Consider the following 20,896-nt stretch of genomic DNA (forward strand, 5'->3'; position numbering starts at 1 on the left):
AAAAAAAGCTGGGTAACAAAAAGAAACTTGAAGATAAAAAGAAGAAGTAGGGGAGGGTGGCTGATGGGTATTGAGGACGGCACCTGTTGGGATGAGCACTGGGTGTTGTATGGAAACCAATTTGACAATAAATTTCATATTAAAAAAAGAAGAAGAAGAAAGTGGGAGGGGGAAAGCATAGGGTGTGAGAACCTGAGGCAGAGTAACAGCATTTAAACATTCACACAGTGATGGTGGGGAAATATGGTGGCCAGATGTTCCAGACGTTCTTACACAATCCAAATTTCTACATCATTTTTTTCTTTTCAGTAAGGTGATTAATCAAAAGAACAAGTATAATTTAATTTGATATTGCTTTAAAACCTTTCACACAAATAAGTTCATGAAAGAGAAAAATTCCTTTCTGAAACGTGTGTCCCAGTGTTTTGGTTTGAAAAATAACAGTATTTGCTGAGTGGAGGTAAAAGAGCACAGGGATTGTTTTCCTTCTAGGTCATTTCCCATCAGGGCACTTCATTTTTCCCTCATCTATTAAGTGTCAACTACCTGGCAGGGTTGCATTAGAATTAATTCACAGTTATTGCAGAGAACAGTGCAATTAAAGGAAATAAATTATGTCAAATTATGTAATCTTTTGGTTAGTGTTCCAGCATATAACATAATGCCTGACATAAACAACATGGTCAGTAAATATTTGGGAAATGAATGAATCAATTAATTTTAAAAATGAAAGAATAAAAAGACTCTTACACTATTTAAGGTTAACGTTGGGTTAGGCTATATTTGTGGAACATCAGGACTAAAATCGAATGCGGTCCCAGAACTAATATAAAATTAGTTTTCCCATGATGGACATAAAGTAGGATTTATTTCATTTAGTTTCTTCCCAGCACTGGCTTTTATACTGAAATTTTCTGATTTGTAAGATAAAAATATATTAAAGTTGAAGAAGTAGCTGACCACTTCTATTATTACCAGCCCAAATAACCTTCTTCCAAATCCAGTGACATTTCACACAATAGTGTGGGGCTCTCCAGAGCTATTATAGTATCACATTGAATTGCCTGCAACTAGACATTTGCTAAAGAGCCTCTCAGAAATTTGCTTTAGTCAGTGGATTAGTAAAAGTAATCTATTTCTATACAAAGACTTTCCTCAAAATCCTGGGTAATGAAAAGTCTGGGTTTACAGAACTATCTGAATATATTCCTCAATGAATTTGAATCAGAAATTCAAATAAATTTTCAAGATATTTCTTCTGCCCCATATGAATGATAAAATTTTTGTACCTCTAGAACCTTGCATCCTACATCATAATATCATGGATAGTGAAGAGATGTAAGAAGCCACTTTTCTTATTAAAATTCTTTAAAACTTTCCAGGAAAAAAAAGAACCCAAAATATAACAGTATTTCTCTGTCCTTTTACCTCTTTCTACTGCCTCATTCCAATTGGAGGAAAGATTGGAAATGATTCAAAAACTGATATCACATTAACTTAACTTTTATGTGTAATTCATGTATTTTCAAAGTTTCAATCTATTTGCACAGATTATTCACATACCATTATTTCCTATAAGGCACATCCCACGTCATTCTTGAAACACTCACTTTAAAAGGTTATATTTATTCCATCATTTTAATGCACCATCATGCCTTAATCCATTTGGGGAATAAATTGAGATATATATAACCAAAAATACAAATCATTTTCTTATTTTCTTGGTTATTTCCTTCTTGCTAGTCTTTTGTGTGATTTCCCTAAAAATTTTTTGCAACCATAAAGAATTGTGCAAAATTATTATTTTTACTTCCAGATTTTTGGGGTACATTCCACCAAAAGAAGAATCACCAGATGAGGATATATAGATCGTTTTGTACTGTTCATGAGCTGATCCTCTAAATTAATAAATTTACAATGCTATCAACAACCTTTTTGTTCCCCCATTAGTACCAACCAGCTCTTGTGTTCAGGCTCCGGTTGGTTTCAACTGATACGGGGCACCAGCAGCAGAACAGAGTGGAAGAGAAGGAAGTCAGGTGCCTGCCAGGCCTCTGCCTCCAGCCCCAGCTCCTCCTCACAAAGGCTTTAGCAATGTCTGCATCTCTGGGGACAGCTCCTATTGAGCCCTTCTGCAGTGCCTCCAGTAACAATGGCACTGCCCTTGCCCCTCCAGGCCTGGGTGCAAACAGCTTTGCATTGTTCCCAATTCCTGAGTGCTACCCCGGGCCTTCTCAGTCCTTTACACACTGCCCGCATCTCCTGGAGTATGCCATCTGGTTCCGACTGTTCTACCAGTAAATTATCATTATTTTGCCCATTTAATGACACCTAAAAGTTATTTTGTGTTTCTGACATTGCTAATGAGGCCTGGCACTTCCCATGTAATCATTTCATGCCTATTTTGTCATGTACAGATGATCCAAATCCTCTAACCACTTTAAATAAGACCTGGATAATGACTGATACAGTATGTATCATTTTAACATATTTTTCATAGTAAGCCGTTTTTGATTGTCATTTCACATATATTCTCACATTCTGATTTTTTATTTAGAATGTTCATTCCATTACACTTCATTGTGTCAAATAATTCTTAATATTCAGAATTCTGAGCATTTTTTATTTTGATCATTTCTATTTACTTAATATAAAGAAGGAAAAACTCCCTTCCACAAAAGAAAAGGATATGCTATACGTTTTGCTCTAGTTTCTTACTAGTCTTTCTCCATCCCTGTACACATCTTGACTCCCATTAACTCTTCACACTATCTAGCAGTTTGCTGCTGTAGTGACCTGACTTATGGATTGTGATCAATTTTTCCCATTTTGATATCCAACCGTCCTCCAAAAACTTACTGAACAGCAATTTGTTGTCTCATTCTTAGGTTGCTTGAGGTTTGTCTTATAGCACGTCATTAATCACTATTTAAATATCTCTGGTATATTCCACGTGTCATTATTTTTAAAATATTTGTAAAATAAAATATTAAAACAATCCCAAACTCCACCTATTATTATTTTCAAGTTATTTGTTTAAATTATTAAACTATTATTATTTAAATGGAAGCTAAAGATTGGATTAGGAGTTAGAACAGTGAACCAAACAAAACAAAGTCCCTAATCTAGAAGAGCCTTTCTTCTAACCAGGAAAGACACACAATAGACAAACTAATAAATACATAATATAAGTGGAAAATAGAGCAGATAGAAGACTCTAGAGAAAAATAAAGGTCAGGCTGTACAGGGAGGAGTACAGCTCCTTTTTCATGCTGCAGGATGAATGGGCACAATTGAGGATTACTATTTTATATAACTTGCTTGGGGAACCTCTCTGGATAAGGTGACATTTTAATAAAAAACTGAAGGGAGGGAGGAAACAGCCCTGGAGGTTTCTGGGGGAAAGAGCAAGTGAAAATCTGTCTTCACCAGTAGAATATAAGTCCCTTGACACCAGAAACTAGTCTGACTTGCTCACCACTGCACATGCAGGCCCTCAGCACATAGTGGGTATAAAATCATTTGCTGAAAAACAAATATTAAACAATATTTCTAGACATAATTATGACTAACATTTCTCCCCTTGCATATAGAATGTCCCTTCTCCCTTTGGCTCTGAAAGCGACTGCTCCTCTTCCAAAGATGACAGGTGGGGTTAAATACATTATTATATGCTAGAGTAGCACTGTCCATTAGGACTTTCTGCAATGATGGATCTGTTTCTGCGATGTCCCATGCACATGCTTATTGGGCACTTGAAAGGTGGCTCTTGCTACTGAGGAACGGGATTTTCTATTTGATTTAATTTTACTCAATTAAAATTTAATTTTAGATGTGGCAAGTTGCTACCCTGTAGGATAGAGCAACTCTAGTGTCAGTAACATAATTGTGATCACAGACACTAAGGAATACTAGTCCTAAGGATTGTTTTTGTATTCCTCATTCACAGTAAACATGTTCCTTTGCATAGCTGAGGTCATGGCACATTTTTATTTGCATTTGCATTCCTTCACTCATGAGGCCAAAACCTCCAAACATTTGCTTTTTACACCTCCTTTTTAGGTGAGGCATCGGTTTGTACACTCAGTTGGCTTTCTCAGAATTCTAAATTCATCTTTTAAAAACATAATATTTTTCTTAATATCAGTATGTATTGATCATAGGAACCCTGAAAAAAATACAGAAAAGCACAAAATGGAAAGAAAAAATTATCCATAATACAAAAATCTAGATAAAACCATGATTAACCTCTTACAATCCTCTCTTATAATCCTTGTGCTCTACCATGTACATTTTACATAACTGAAATTATTCTAGATAACCAGTTTTGTATTCTTTTTATACTCATCATTGAACCATTAGCACCTTCCCACGTTATTAAAAATCCTCGAAAAATAATCTCAATGACTCCATAACATCAATCTTATAGATATATCATAATTTATTGAACTATTTCTCTATTATTAAAATTTGAAACTATTTCCGACTATCTATTATTATAAAAGCATGTTGAACTTCTTTGACCATAAATCTTTGATATCATTTCTAATTATTTCCCAAGGACAGATTCTTGGAAGGTAAATTATTTGACACATTAAAAAGGTATGAAGGTTTCTTTTAATGTACTACCAAAATGCTTTTCAGAAAGACGACATAAATTTACATTCTCATCAGCAAAGTATGTGAACCAACATTTAACATTATCTCTTTACTTTTATCTTTTTGCCCTTACAACTTTGATAGTTAGAAACTGGATCTTATTTTTCTTTGTTTTTTTAAAAAATTATTAGCAGTTGACTATTTTTTTCAGGGGTTCACTTGTATTTCCTCCTCTATAAATCATGAATGCCTGGGTCTTGACCATTTCATTATTAGATTTTGAGTGCTTTTCTTACCTATACATAAAAGTTCTTTATGTAAAGATTACTTAGGCCTTTTTAAAAATATTTAGTAACTTTTTCTATTTTGATTTTTTTTATTTATGCACGTGATGTTTTTATGTCCTTAAATTTGAAACTTTCAAATAGTGAAAAGTCTATTATTTTCCTTAGCTCTTCTCATTCACTGCTTTTATGCTTAAAAAGAACTTTCTCATCTAAAGACAGATAAATATCCACCTATATTCCCATCCATTTTTATTGTTCCACATTTATCTCTAAAATCTTAATCTAATTGCAATTTGCGCCATTGTATGATTTAGGTTAGGAGCGGAGTTCATTTCACCCCACATCGCCAGTGTCCTCAAATGTCATTCTGATTTAGTTCAAATCAATGATTTTTGTTGAATGCCTATTCCATGCCAAGAATGTTCTATGTACCTGAGGTCTATCGATGAATTAAATATATAAGAATCACTACCTTAATGTAGCTTCTATTATTACTTTAATAATCTAGCAGTAAGCAAACTATAGCCTAAGGGACAAATCTAGCCATATCCATTCATTTACATATTGTCTGTGGTTCCTTTCCCTTTAGTAATTGCTATAGCTGTTGTGATAATGGCCTCAAAAGCTGAAATATTAACTACCTTGCCATTTACAGAAAAAGTTTGCTCATCCCTGAAAGTAACTAATCACTTCCCTACTCTTGGGTAACAATTTCTTTATTACATAAATATCTTACATATGTAAAATCTGTTTATGCCTATTTATTTCATTCTGTTGATACATTGATTTAATTCTATGCTAAGACTACACTTATTTTGTTTTCTAATTCATCTCTTTAATATTTTTCACCTCAGTGGACATCTATTTATTTATTCCACAAATACATACTATCTACTATGTGTGAGAACCTGTTCTAGGTCAGGCGTGCAGCAATGAACCAAACAAAACCCCTTCCCATTGTTTGTTTCAGTAGAAAAAAATACAAATGCATATAAAAATGTCATATGGAGATAAGTTCTATGAAGAAAACTGGAGCAAGTGAAGGGGGGAGAAGAGGGAAGAAGCTGCTATACAGAAGGTAGTAAGTGAAGGGCTCTTGGAAGACTTTAAGTAGGAACATGAAAGAGGTCTTGAAGATACCTGGACGACCAGTGCATCCCAGGCAGACAGAAAGGTGTGTTTGGCATATTTGAGGAGCAGCAAGATGGCCAGTAGATGGAACAGAGAGCTAGGGGAAATTAAGTGGACACAGGGTAAACAGGGGAATAGCCAAATCATGTAGACATTTTACGTTCAGAGGAATCTAAGCAGAGGAGTGACCTGAGCCAGCATTCTTCTTCTTCTCCTTTTTAGTCATTATGGCTGTTGTACAGAGAATAGATGAAGAAAGAGAGCAAGCATGAAAGCATGGAAACAGGTAATGAGGTTACTGCAATAATCCAGACAAGAGTTAATCTTGGAGAAAGGTGGTAGTGAAGAACTGTTCAGAAGTAGTCATGTTTTGAATATTTTAGAGTTTGGAGAATTTGCTTAAGGAATGGATTTAGAGTATAAGAAAACAAAACTTACAGATAACACCAAGATTTTTTGCTTGAATGCCTAGAATGAATCATGGAATTGCCATTTAATGAGATGCAAAAGACTTGAGAGGGAATTAATTTTTAGTGGGACATAGGGGTAAATGAGGTTAGATGGCCAAGAGGAGATGTCATACGGGCAGTTGGAGACTAGACATCAGGCGAAGGTATTAAATCAGTCTGGTATTAAAGACAGGAGAATGATGAGATCAGCAAGCAAGTGATTGTAAATAGAAGGGAGTAAGTCCAAAGTCTGAGTCTGGCACATTCCAATATTTGGAAAGATTTGGGGGAAAGAGAAAAAAAAAACTTAAGAAAGTTGTGCCTGGATGGCTCAGTCAATTAAGCATCCGACTTCAGCTCAGGTCTCAATCTCGTGGTTTGTGAGTTCGAGCCCTGCATCAGGCTTTGTGCTGATAGCTCGGAGCCTGGAGCCTGCATCAGATTCTGTGTCTCCCTCTCTCTGTTCCCCACCCTCCGTTTCACACTCTGTCTCTCTCTCTCTCTCTCTCTCAAAAATAAATAAACACTAAAAAAATTAAAAAGTACTTTGAGCCAAATGCTCTCTCAAAAATAAATAAAAACTTAAAAAAAATTTTTTTAAACTTGAGAAAGAGTGGGCAATAAGGAGGGAGGCTTCACAACTGAAGGAAAAGTGCCACACAAAGGATAAGGTTTATAGAGTCTTTCTACTCTTCACTTCCCTGCAATACTAGCTAATAAGGCCAGACAAAAGGAACCCTTTAAAATAAGACTTGTCAATGGCTCCTTCAACTTAAGAAAGTCAAAAAAAAAAAAAAAAACAAACAAACAAACAAACAAAAAAACAAAAAAACTCTAGAATCAAATCATCAAGCAAAGAAAACTTACTCAATTCTGTCAAATTAGAGAATTTGGAAAGTGTGGTTCAAAGCGCATATAAATTCCGCCTTTACTCCTACTTCCGACCTATTCGGTAAGCTAAGTAACGGGCAGGAATGGCTCACTATTTGAAAATAAAATACTCCAATTTGTCCTGTTAAGCAGTGACTGATGGGACAATGACATGACACTACATTAGATGCACCTCTAAGTTATTTCTTGGTCTAATTTCATTCTGCCAATATGTCACTTAGAGTACCATTGGTCATTACAAAAATCTTGAAATTAATAGCAAAATTGGAAACTTCTTCAGAAGAAAAAACTACACTCTGAAGCTAACATTGACCATAGTCCACTCCTCTTAAGGTGCTTTCTAATAATGACTCAAATCCCCTGACTCTGCAAAGGAAAGTATTTCTGCCCTACGAATGCCAATTTTAGCCCAGTGGAACATGGACCAAAGTGAGCTGCCACTACATGCTCTGAAAGACAGTGGAACAGCTTTTCATGAGTCTAATACCTTTGCTGCCTACCTAAACATGGTGTCTTTACAGAACACGGATGCTGTCAGGAAATCAGAATGGAATTAAGTATGTGAAACATAGCACCAGTTTATTAAAAATGGTCTTTCAAAAAGATTTTCTTATATGGGTCTTAGCAAGATAAAAGACAAGGGGGTGAAAACAGGAATATGAAGGATATTAATAAAGAGTCTTTAGGGGTGCCTGGGTGGCTCAGTTGGTTGAGCATCCAACTCTTGATTTCAGCTCAGGTCATGATCCCAGGGTCAAGGAATCGAGCCCCATGTCAGGCTCCATGCTCTCTCCGCCCCCTGCCCATCGCCCCTGCTCACGCTCTTAAATAAATAAATAAATAAATAAATAAATAAATAAATATTTTTTTAAAAAATAAGACTCTTTAGAGAGCTTTACCCAAGAGCAAACAAAAAGAACCTGGTACAAATGACTCCAGAGAAACATGAAAAGAAAAGTGGAAGGTGGTATGAATGCCTCTCCATATTAATATTTCATTTCATTCGCCTTTTAAATAAGACTGTTCTCCAAACTTCTACTAAAATAGTCATCTGCCTTGTGCTGGCCGGACCCTGCCTGAAACACTGGGTTCCAGTCCAAATGTCATACTTTTAAAACACTGACAAATTAAAGAGAACCCAAAAGTGTATCTAAAAGAGTAAGGAGCCCAGAAACCATACCAGAAGAGGCACCACTGCAAGACATGAGCTGTCATAACAAATCTGAGGAGCTGTTAGGGAAAAGGCACTGGATTAGGCCGCAGCAGACTTCCCAGCTCTTGCTCCTAGCGAGGCAAGTCACCCCACGCTAGCAAATTAATCTTATTAACTTTAACAATTAAAGTTATGCAATAATGAAACCAGTTGTCTCAAAAAAAAAAAAAAATAGTGAGATCATTGTTACTGGAAATACACAGGCAGGTGCTGAAGACTGTGAACTATACGACTGCCAGTCTCTTCCAACCTTAAGATCCTATGATTCTTTAGGCCCAAGTTGCCACATACTTTCCCTCCAGATTCCCTCCACCATTTCTCACTGATGTGAATCAGCTGCTCTAGGACTTCATCACTTTATGGGAACATCTGAATTTAGCCCATCTCTATGTCAAGCCAGTATTGCGCATGTCCTGCTTCACGGGCATGGTTTCTGGCTCTCGCCTGCACTGCATGGTCTTCCTTTTGGTCATCCTCAACATTACTATTTGGCATAGGTATTGAGGAAGATTGTTGCAATTGCTTTAAAGGCTACATATAACCTTATAATAATCGCAGTGATGTTGCCATAATTTGGATGGAATAGATGATGTTACCAGCACTCTTAGTAAGTGCCACACATGTGCTAAGAGCCTTATACACATTATCACGTTGAATCCTCCTGGTAACCCTATGAGGAATGTGTTATTGTATTCATTTTACAAATATGGAAACTCAGAGTCAGAGGAGTAAGTACTTTGCTCAAGGGAACTGAGCTGGGAAGAGGCAGAATCTGGACTTGAACTTTGGTCTGCCTAATGCCTCTAAAGTACCTACTCTTACACTACTATATTCTACTGCAATGGTTCCCAAAGTATGGCCCCTGGACCAGCGGCTTCAGCATCACCTAGGAACTTGTTAAAAATGAAAAGACTCACATCTACTGAATCAGAAACTCTGGGGTAGAGCTCAGCAATCTGTGCTTTAACAAACTCTCCAGGTAATTCTGATGCTCACCGAAGCTTAAGAACTACTGATCTACTCAACTAGAAATTTGCCTAGAAGGCCACATTCTCCTTATTTTAACAAATTTTTGTGTTTGAATTTGAGTATGAGGTGGCTCCTTAATTTTTCTTCAAGAGGAGAAAGAGCCCAGTTATGGAAAAGTCCGGTTTCCTGTCCCTTCCCTGAAATAGGAAGGGTGATTCTTTGTCATTCTTAGTGAGGGGATAAGACAGCTGCTGTTTTAAAATATAAATAAGAGGAAAACAAGAAGGTAAAAAAAAAAATGCTTTTTGCAATATAGATAAGCTGTTGTGGTTAGACATAATGAATGAATAAACTAAAAAGATCTCAAAACTCCCCTCAAGGCTTTATAACAAATAACATTAATTGTCTACTTACTCAAAATAATTAAAATAAAAATCTTTCCTAGCAGGCACATGCTTTGAAAACACACAAACAAAAAAAGAATATATAGGTCTTAGCCTTACGAACACATCAATGAAAAGGGTGTTTCCAAGGTGGCATAACAAGTGGCAGTTACCATCAGCTTTCTATGGTTTAAAAAATAAAAATCCTTTTAGCTTTGCAGTTCATGCCACCTAGAATGTGACCTTGGTCTTTTCAAGCTTATCTTTAGTCCGTGGCACTGTGCAACTCTGCAAATCAGTCTATAATCTCTTTAATATCTTCCTGCACGCGCAGTTTTAAAGCTCAGTCATCGGCATATAAACCATCCTTTACTTCAAGGTCTCTAGAGATACTTGCAGCCGATCAGACACAAGGGCTTTCTCTAGGACACAGGGGTAAATATGAGTGGTACAAAAGTCCTGTGTAAAACAAGATGATTTCTCCACAGGTGCTGGTTTACCTGACAAAGGTAATGAGTGGCTTTTCATTCTATAGAAATGAAGTCAAATCGGAACTGCCTTACTCCACATGTGCTTGAACATAGTAGAGTTGGCTCATCCCACACCACAGCCAAGGTAAAACAAGCACACTTCACCTGAAAACTCTGACTAAATAAAAGAGTTCCTGGACTGGAATAATATGATTTATTTTATTTTCCAAGATTACTCTCAGATGTCTGAGTCTGTCTCGATGTTTTATCATACCCCCTTTGTCTTCTCTCCTTCCAGAAAGGGTTGTATGGAGGCAGTTAGCTAGTGGATAACAGTCAGCATCCATTCTTATAAGACAGTGGAAATATGGACCTCACTAATCCCTCTCCTCTAAATATATCTAAATGAGGCATAAAGCACTCAGGAATGCAGAGAGCCAAAGCACTGGGCCAGTCCACCATAAGTCATCATAGTTCTAGGGATTATCTATATACTATCTTCTATTAGTGCAACTCTTTGAACATTATATCCCATAACTTCAAAGGAAAACTAGAGAAGATCAAAAAATACTAACATAATAGAACCTGTATGTTTTGACAATTCAACATGCCAAAATGCAGGGGAGGGCCTAAGATAAACTAAATGAAATTAAGTGCTGTCTATAGAGAAGATTCCTTCCTTCCTTTCTTCAGTTGTGCATTCATTTACTCAGTTTTACTCAAAACCATATGCTGGACAATATCTAGAAAATGTCAACCAGCTCCACATGTCCTCTCCAATCCCCACCAAAAGTCAAACAAGAGGAAATGGACTCAGTAAAAAGCAAGAGATATTTTGACTGACAAGTGAAAATACCAGATGACTCAATTACTGGAGCACTCTCCCAAAGAAAATTCTGAATAGGCAACACTGAGCAATGCTAAGCCCTGGGTAGTCTGGTCAAGTACCTGTCTGTCTGAAAGCATGGGTCAAGGCTTCCCGAGATCTCTTCCGTCTATGGTTCATAATTGCACCCATGTTAAGAGGTTGAATACAAATTGACCTCTGCCAATATCTTCCTAACCACTGTAAAAATGCCACTAAAATCCCATTTCATAACAAAATGATATAGTCAGTTTTAAAAGGAAAAATGAACGCTTTGTTGCTACACACACTATACTGGGTATTTTGTGCACATGAACTCATTAAATGTCACAATCTTGTGAAATGCATTCACAACTTTTTCAATGTAATGGATTACATCCAAAGTTGGCGAGTTTAATTCCAAGTTTTCATCCAGATCTTTGATACCACCTTGTCAAAATATATATCAATAGCCTAACTAAACATGCAGTACTATTTAATGATGGAAGTGTAACTCACCCTTGCCATATCCACCAAGAAGTTCTCAAATAACTTCCAAATGTGGTTACTTGTGTAGATTTCTTTCATTTCCACTTCTGTGTCCACATAACAGTGATTAACGAAATTCACATAAGCAATTTTAACCTGTGCAAGTTTCAAATACAAAAGAAAGTTTGTTTTCTTGATTGTTCATTTTCAAATGCCAATTACGACAAGTTAAGTAAAATCTGAGTGACTATCGTGGACTATAGCATGTTTTGTTTCTACCTAGAAAGCATTCTCGTTTCCCTTTTTTTACTAAACCACTCCAGCCCCTGACCCAGGGTAAACACATGACCTAGGGGCCTGCTCCCCTGGGCCCGGTGATTGGTGTGCAAGAGTACACTTGACTTAAACCAAGTCTATTGTACCTGAGACACTGAGAGTCAAATGTGATCCCTTTCCCTGTCTTCTTTCCTCTCCCTCCCCATTTCTCTCTCTCTTTCTTTCTCTCCATCTCTGTCATTCCCCCTCCCCTCCACCCCTCTCTCTCTCTCTCTCTTATTACTAAAGTAGAACAAGGTAAACCTGAATTCCAAGAAGCCATCTTTTCCAGACGTGTGGAGGACAAACAAGCTCAGGAGAACGATGCAAAACCACAAAGGAAAAGGGACCAAGAGATGGAAGAATTCTGACATTGTTTGAATATCTTGACCCATCATAAGAACTATCCTTCAAATTTCCAAATACAAGAGCCAATAAAATTCCCTTTTTTTTATTTAAACCATTTAAGATAGGTCTCTATATTTTGAAACCAAGAGGATTCTAATATAATGTTTAAATGTATTCATTAAATACTGTTATTGCCATTCAGAAATATTTAAATTACTATTTCTGAGAAGAAACAGGCTCACAGTTTACAAAAAATTACATTATTTTAAGATGTAATAAAATTCTTTTCCATACTTAACAAAATGCCTCAAAAAGGACTGAATCTCACCAACATAGAGTGCTTCTAAAGTGTGTAGGGCAGTAGTTTTTCTTTTCTTTTCTTTCTTTTTGATGAAAATGTGATGTGTGCTATAAACCTCCCTCAAAAATGCATATAAAATACAAAATCATGTAAACAATTTCAAGGATTCATTGAATCCAACTTAGAACCATAAGGAATACAGGGCCAGCTTTCATGCCTTCAGTGCTTATCTCTACTTGACTCTGGTCAAAAACAAACCTTCAGTGACAGGGTGCCTGTGTCAAGAACTGATTATAGGAAAGGAGACATCGGAACCATTCAGTGCATTATCATAATCATCTTGACAGCAGCTTATATTTATCCATGGTTTGCTGCATGCCAAACACCTTCAGCATTTTGTAAGTAATATCTTACTTAATTTAATCCTCCAACAATCCTCTCAGATATATACTATCCTTGTTTCACTTAAAAATTGTGGAAATTGGGGCACCTAGCTGGCTCAGTCAGAAGAGCATGCGACTCTTGATCTCAGGTCATGAATTCAAGCCCCATGCTGGGTGCAGAGATTACTTACATAAGTAAAATAAACAAAACAAAATAAAATAAAGTTGTGGAAATTGAAGATCAGAAAGGTTAAGTAACCTGTTGGAATCAGTCACACAGCTAGAAGTAACGGATCCAGGATTCTGACTCATTCATTCATTCATTCACTCAAAACATATATTTTTTAAATGTTTATTTATTTACTTTGAGAGAGAAAATGATCTGGGGAGGGGCATAGAGGAAGGGAATCTCAAGCAGGCTCTGTACTGTCAGCACTGAGCCCTTCACAAGACTCCATCTCACAAACCGTGAGATCATGACCTGAGCCGAAGTCAAGAGTTGGACACTCAACCAACTGAGCCACACAGATGCCCCTCACAACATATTTATTAAGTATAGACTTAGGTTCAGACAATATAATGGTAAATAGAAACAACCTAGTTGCTATTCTCATCAAGCTTATAATCTTGAGAAAGGATGTGAAGGCTATAGACATGTGTTAACAAAATCCAAAGGCCAAATTTCAAATTGTAGACTCGTATAGACTCTATCTACTATGGGAGGCCAGGGAAGTGTTCCTTAAAGAAGTAATGCTTGAATCAAGAAGGATGAAGAGGAGCAAGGTAGGTGAATATAAGAGGTCGGAGTGGTGTGGTCAGAAAGAACTGCATGTGGGAAGAAGCACAGTGAGCTTCAGGCCTCAAATAAAGACAGAACCCATGAATTTAAGCACTACACTATGCTTCCTTTCTTTGCCATCTTCTTTCAAACTAATCAAAGCATGAAGTACCTGTCATATGAAGTGTCAATAATTCCACAAAATTTCACAAAAATATATTTTTAAGTTCATCACTACATAGCACTAGTTGGAAGTAGGGAAGTTAATCTAACACATTCTTAAGTCACTCTAACTTAAAATGTTTGGATTTACTAAAGGAGACAGGGATGCTATTTCGAAGGGACACATGCACCCCAATGTTTAGAGCAGCACTATCAACAATAGCCAAAGTATGGAAAGAGACCAAATGCCCATCGATGGATGAATGGATAACGAAGGAGTGGTATGTATATATACAATGGAGTATTACTCGGCAATCAAAAAGAATGAAATCTTGCTATTTGCAACTATGTGGATGGAACTAGAGGGTATTATGCTAAGTGAAATTAGTCAGTCAGAGAAAGACAAATATAGTATGATTTCACTCATATGAGGACTTTAAGATACAGAACAGATGAACACAAGGGAAGAGAAGCAAAAATAATATAAAAACAGGGAGGGGGACAAAACATAAGAGACTCTTAAATATGAAGAACAGAGGGTTACTGGAGGGGTTGTCGGGGCGGGGGATGGGCTAAATGGGTAAGGGGCATTAAGGAATCTACTCCTGAAATCATTGATGCATTATATGCTTACTAACTTGGATGTAAATTTAAAAAATAAATTAAAAATAAAAAGTAAAACTGATTGGAAGGACGGGAGGGAAGATTTGAAAAAGGAAGGAAGAAAGGTGGATGGGACGAGCAGGGCACTGTTATTTTTCTTCATAAACTTTTTGCTACAACCTGATTCTTTAAAAAAAAATGTTTGGACTTATATTCAATGCATCACACATTAATGAACTTTGCAGCAATACAACAGTAGAAAAAAAAAAAGAAATTATTGCAATATACATTCCTGGAAGCCTCATTAATCCTGTTGGCAGACAACCAGTTTTTAACAAGTTTTTTTTCCCCTATTATCAGCCAAAGAAGGACAGAGAGCAAAAAACAGATGTGTGAATAAAGCAAAATGCATGTCCATATTTCCATGAATGCATTTATTCCGTAAAGCAAGGTAAACCTACAGAGTCTAATCGATGATACTGCTGCCCATCCTGGCCTCTCCTATTGATGACCGTGAATTATTTATGGAGCATTTTTTACATTCTCAAGAACATACCACAGGTTACAAGTAAATCTGTTTTACCATCTTGACATACTTAGAATTTAAGAGACTTATAGTAGCTCCCAGTAAACCAACAGTGTCTCTACTTTGAAAAATGGATCATCTTTCATAGCTTCTTGTGGAACTGAAAAAGTAAACTTGTTATGCCCTTTTAAGTTTTTCTAATTACATAGCTGAGTACAATTTCTTGACTAAATACGTCATCTCGTTATAAATAGTATGGGGACTTCGGCACTTATGGACTTTATATTAATAACAATTCCATGGCTGCTAAGCTTTTGCCAGGCTTACCTCAGGGATGCAGTCATCATGGGTCACCACCCTTACTATGTCGTCCAAGGGCAGAAGGGAATTGCACTTGATTTCAGTGTAGACATTTTTCCCCTCTGTACATGCTGCCAGCAGCTCCACCAGCGTGATGTGGTAAGCTAAGGGGCCACTCTCATCCCCTCGGTCTCTCTCTGAACACATCATATGGAGAAGGATGGGAAATGAGGCTCTATCATTGTAAAATATCAGCACATCTTCACCCCCATTTATCAACTGAAACGATAATAAGAGAATCTACATAGCAGTCCAAATCGAATGTTCATCTGTGCAGTTATTTCTAAAGGCTTGGTCTATCTGGAAATACATGCATCGCTTTGTAAAAACACAAATAATGTTGCAAAAGCATAACTATACCAAGACAGAGTAGTAAAAAGATTCTGGTCATGCGCCAAGTGATTATTTATGAATACTATCAAAACCAGCCAGGGAGATATGGGGAGGATGGATAGGGACAAGAATTAAGTGACATGGATGATAGTTAATCACTCACCAGTGAGTTACCCCCTGAAATTAAACCTGCAAAATATTTGAATAAACTTACTTTCCTCTACTTCAAATAGAAGATGCCGTTGCCAAAGACATGAGAAATCTCATAAGTCTAATCTTACTAAAACAGAATAAAATATCTCCACTCCCTTCAATAGTGACAGAATAAAAAGGCAAGTATCTTGGGGCACCTGGGTGGCTCAATTTGTTAAGCATCTGACTTCGGCTCAGTTCATGATCTCACAGTTCGTGGGTTAGAGCCCCGCATCAGACTCTGCGCTGACAGCTCAGAGCCTGAGTGAGGCCTGCTTCTGATTCTGTGTCTCCCTCTCTGTCTGCCCCTCCCCCACTCGCACTCTTTCTCTTGCTCAAAAATAAACAAACAAACAAACAAAAAGCAAGTACTTTGAGCCAAATGCAGCTCAACAAGAATCTGGAAGTTCCATGTGTCATGGGCAGCAATAGGGAATGGAGGTAAAAGTGGAGATGAGAGAAAAAGAACACTTAAAAAAAGAGAGAGAGGGGAACCTGGGTGGCTCACTCAGTTAAGCGTCCAACTTCAGCTCAGGTCATGATGTCATGGTTCACAGGTTTGAGCCCCACATCAGGCTCTGTGCTGACAGCTCAGAGCCTGGAGCCTGCTTTGGATTGGGGTCTCCCTCTCTCTCTCTCTGCCCCTTCCCCCCACCCCCTCTCAAAATAAATAAATAAATATTAAAAAATTCAAGGCTTTAGGCTGAATTAATTTTAAGATTTCTATGGGGCAGGAGGGATCACATCGTGTCAATATAGAAGTCTTCCCCCATTCCCAAGTTTAAAGTATAGAATTATGAAAATCCCCTCATATCAATATAATCTATTACGTGACTGTTTAGTCGCCATGGTTGAAAGCAGCCTTAATCCATATAGGCCTTTAGAGAACCATTAGGTCACAGAGAAATGATTTACCCAAATGGGCTCAATTTCTCCAAAGTACCACTTGGTTCCTGGTGAGTAACTTATTCATTGCATAAACCTCACTCAATGTCAAACATCACAATGAAGAGGGCAAAATAAATGAGGTACTTCAACAATTTGAGTTTCTTAAGTTTTCAACTTACTCTAAATACCTACGGTTCTACCTATAATAAATCACCAATGGATAATTTCTATTAATTAATTTAATTCCCTTCAAACCTTTCTACAAATGGTAGCAGAGAATATCCACTCTATATTTGAGGAACAGAGTATCAAAAGGCAGTGGGAAAGCAAAGTTTAAACCATTGTTGTTACATACTGAAAAAATTTTAAATATAAAATGTATCGCTTCCCTTCTAAATTATAACATTTCATACAATTTTGCCATTTAAAATACATAAATTCATTAAGGATCAAAAAGAAAAATAAACTCTTGGAAAGTTATAAAATCAACATACATTATGTTCCTTCACTAGATCTAAACAAAATATATTTGTTGCTGAAGTCGTCAGGATTCAATTGCTTTCCAAACCTTTATTGTGGGGGGTTTTCTACACTATACATTCACAGAAAACACCTACTTGACCCCATTATTTCTGGGAAGCTGCTTAAAATGCAAACTGAGAACATACCTCTGTCATTACCATATCCTGGCATTTCTTCACATATTTGCCATCTGCTTTTACAATCGTTTGCAAAAACCTCAGGTACTCCACGTGGCGGCCATGTGTCTCAATGCAGTGCACAAAGTGTTGTACTACCCTCTCGCTGATCTCATTGCAGAGATGGTAATTGTTCATGAAGATGTGCCGCATGGTTTCTGCTTCAAGGAGCTAACCAGAGAGGAATGTGCCCTTGTAATTCTGACACGATCAATTTTCTATTTTACTCTACTTAGGCTAATTTCCCTGCTTGTGATCAGTTTTCTACTTTATGCAAAGCCATAGTGGGTTTCCTGTGCAAGTCTTCTACGAAATGCAGTGAGATCATTCACCATTAAAAGAAAACTGAGCTCACAAAGGAATTTAGTTGGAAGAAGGAGTTGATTGTCATAAAGGTCAGCATGTTGGCAATGGTATTCTTGAGATTAATTATTACTCAAAGTTAGCTCTTCCCCAGGATCCGCCAACACGCATTTTACAGAGTTAACTCTACCTTTGAGTTTTCCATATTTATCTCACTCAGGGCATTTCAGTTAGATCTTTGTTCTACCATATTTTTTCCCTAACATTAAACTATATACATATAAAGGAAGTTGTCACTTTCAGGTAAAATTCATGTAATATTTCAAGTGTCTGTAAATGTTTCCTTAATGGAAATAAAACATATTCACTTTTAGGGAGAGAACCTCTATGAGGAAAAAATAAGGTGGCAAAGGCTAATAAAATTCCATTCATCAATGCTGCTAAAACAAATTTGATGGAACTTTTCTATAAATATTAGAAGTCACTAAAATACTTACACCAGGAGTTAAAAACAAATTGAGATGTTTGTGAAGGAGAACTTGGTTCTGTGGATTTCCCCGACAGAAATTCTGCAGGAATGTGTGGGCCAGATGCATCACTTCATTCATCTTTTCGTCATTCTGTAAGCGAGAGAGTAGCAATGATATGAAGAAACAAACATACCATAATACCAAATATTATGAAAAAGAACCTTCTTTCCCACATGTATTCTTTTTCCTCTCTGCCACTGTTCTATGCTCCCCCTCCTCTGTGCTCTTGCTGTTTCTACACCTCTCCAGGTTACCTCACTGTTACCATCCCCCACCTCCACCATCTTCTAGATGTTTCTTACCTCCTCTTTATTTCTCCTTCTATTACCTGTTCTGCTCCACACTCTCAGCCCCTCTTTGTTTTTGTTGGTCCCCAGCCTTCCTGCTTGTTCACTACCTTCACCCAAGTCTGCCTACAGCTTCATCTTCCTCCCCTGCCTCTGTGCCCACAGCTCACCTGTCCTGCCTTCCTTTCTCTCTGTCCCCTGGACCTCTCTGTTCCCTCCTCTCTGCTTTACCCCAAATCCCTCTTACCCCTCCCTTCTCTTGGACTTGCTCTCTTTCCCAGTACTTCCATGTATCTGGATATTCCTTTTTCTTGCTTCCTCCTCTTTCCCACCTTCTAGATTCTTCTCCTTCCCAAACTCTTCCCTTCCTACTGTTTTTCCCAGCATCTGTCATCTCTCATCCTCTTGCCTTGTCCCTAGTCTCTTTCTTCTCTCCACTCACTTTTCCTCCATTCCCACCCATAAATTTCTCTTTATATATATTTCTGACCTCATCTCAACTCTACTTCCCCCTCCCCTGCTCTCTGCCCTCACCTTCTATGTACTTTGTCTCTTATTTCCATCTCTTTGTTTTCCTGTTCCTCTTTGCTCTCTGACCCCCTCCCTTCCCCAGTCTTTTTTGGGTCCCCCTCTATCTTAACACATGTACTCATAAGTTCTTTTCCTTATTTACTGTCATTTTCCAAAGTCCCACGACACTATCATTCACTTATAGAAATCTCAATAAGAAATGAAGTCTCGAAATTCACAAAGAATACAAAGTTCTCTTCTCAAAAGTGGTCTTCAACAATATCACTGGAACCACCTAAGTTTTTTCTGGGTAGTTGATTATCCGATCTGTCATGTAGGCAGTGTCAGAGAACATAATGTACTCATATTTTCAGTAGTAGTTTTAATAAATAATTTAATGTTTTCTGTTTTTCCTAATCTAAGAGTCTATAGTTTATGCTATCTATAACTAACTAAACAGCCTATGATCATTAATAGACCCATTTCCTCATACTTAACTGGAGAATAAATAAAACAAAAAAACTTCATTCCTAACTGAAAATAGAAAATTTTAATTCAAAATCTACTAACACTTTCCTTCACTTGTGTAATCCAGGGATAGATGAAAGGCATCAAAGAGACTTCAGCCACAGGAATACCCAATTCCCACTGAAAAGCTGGCCAGTATAGAACACCAGGGCCAGAACTACCGTATCTGACATTTCTTTGAAACTCTCATCTTATTCTTTTTATGTTTCTGAACAAGGCAGCTCTTAAAACTGAACAAATCAATCTATAAACATAACATAGTAGTAAAATACTGAATGCTACAGATATGTTATTAGAAAAAGGGACTTGATGACATGTCCAATGCCCACGTTACAATATCAAAGATGAAATAATTTGGATAATAAATGCTGAGGATTTAATACCTTTTGTTGCCTTTCAATAAATCTTGTATTGCATTCTATGCATTGAATGAATTATGCCACCCAAGGAATGATAGGATTTATAAGCTTACCTGTTAAAAAGTAAGCTGAATAGGGGAGCAAGCCTACATAAGGAGTGAAAGTCCAAGTCAGGAGAACATATGCACCAGGAAAGGCCTGGCAGGGCATGGTGGTGCTTGAGAGATAAAGGGGCATCCACCCTGGCGTGGGGGGTTGTCAGAGCCTGAGGTGCGGAGGGTGTCCACATGGAGTAGTAGGCAATAGCAGTAATGGAAGATTAGCTATTACAAAGTACTGACATGGGTAACTGTTTCAATACACACGTATGTTCCCTGGATTTGTCTATTTAGAGAGCCTAGAGGGACAAAACCCCAAAAGCAGTAAGTACACTTAATTTTCAGAACTTTGCTTCTAAACACATACTTCCCCAAACAGAAGCAGGGCCACTTAAAGAAATGGCCGACTCCAGAGCTGGAACAAGAAAAATGCAAGGTGACCTTGGAACGTTTTAAGGTGCAAAAAGCAAGAAACTATTCAAAGAATGATGTGGCATGTTAGAGGACAGAGAAGCTAATTCAGAGGAGTCCCAGTGGGCAGACTGGGGACAATTTGAGAATCAAATAGATAATTAGAGAAGCCTAGAATAACCTACTGAATAAAGAGCATCCACAAGTTTATACTGATCAAAATAAATAAGTGAATAAATAAATTGAAAGTTTGATGAA

General features: G+C 37.3%; 1 protein-coding gene across 2 annotated transcripts in view; it reads right to left on the minus strand.

Moving 5' to 3' along the window:
• Positions 1-20,896, minus strand: part of ITPR2 (inositol 1,4,5-trisphosphate receptor type 2) — a 485,618-nt gene that overhangs the window by 250,968 nt on the left and 213,754 nt on the right. For both annotated transcript variants that reach the window (XM_042946117.1, XM_042946116.1), the window contains exons 29-32: positions 18,413-18,535; positions 17,583-17,783; positions 15,469-15,720; positions 11,756-11,881 (exon numbers count right to left, since the gene is read on the minus strand). In XM_042946117.1, coding sequence (XP_042802051.1) covers positions 11,756-11,881; positions 15,469-15,720; positions 17,583-17,783; positions 18,413-18,535 — 702 coding nt within the window. The remainder of the gene's footprint in view (positions 1-11,755; positions 11,882-15,468; positions 15,721-17,582; positions 17,784-18,412; positions 18,536-20,896) is intronic.

This window comes from Panthera leo, chromosome B4, assembly GCF_018350215.1.
Source record: "Panthera leo isolate Ple1 chromosome B4, P.leo_Ple1_pat1.1, whole genome shotgun sequence".
In the NCBI taxonomy this organism is placed as follows: Eukaryota; Metazoa; Chordata; class Mammalia; order Carnivora; family Felidae; genus Panthera; species Panthera leo.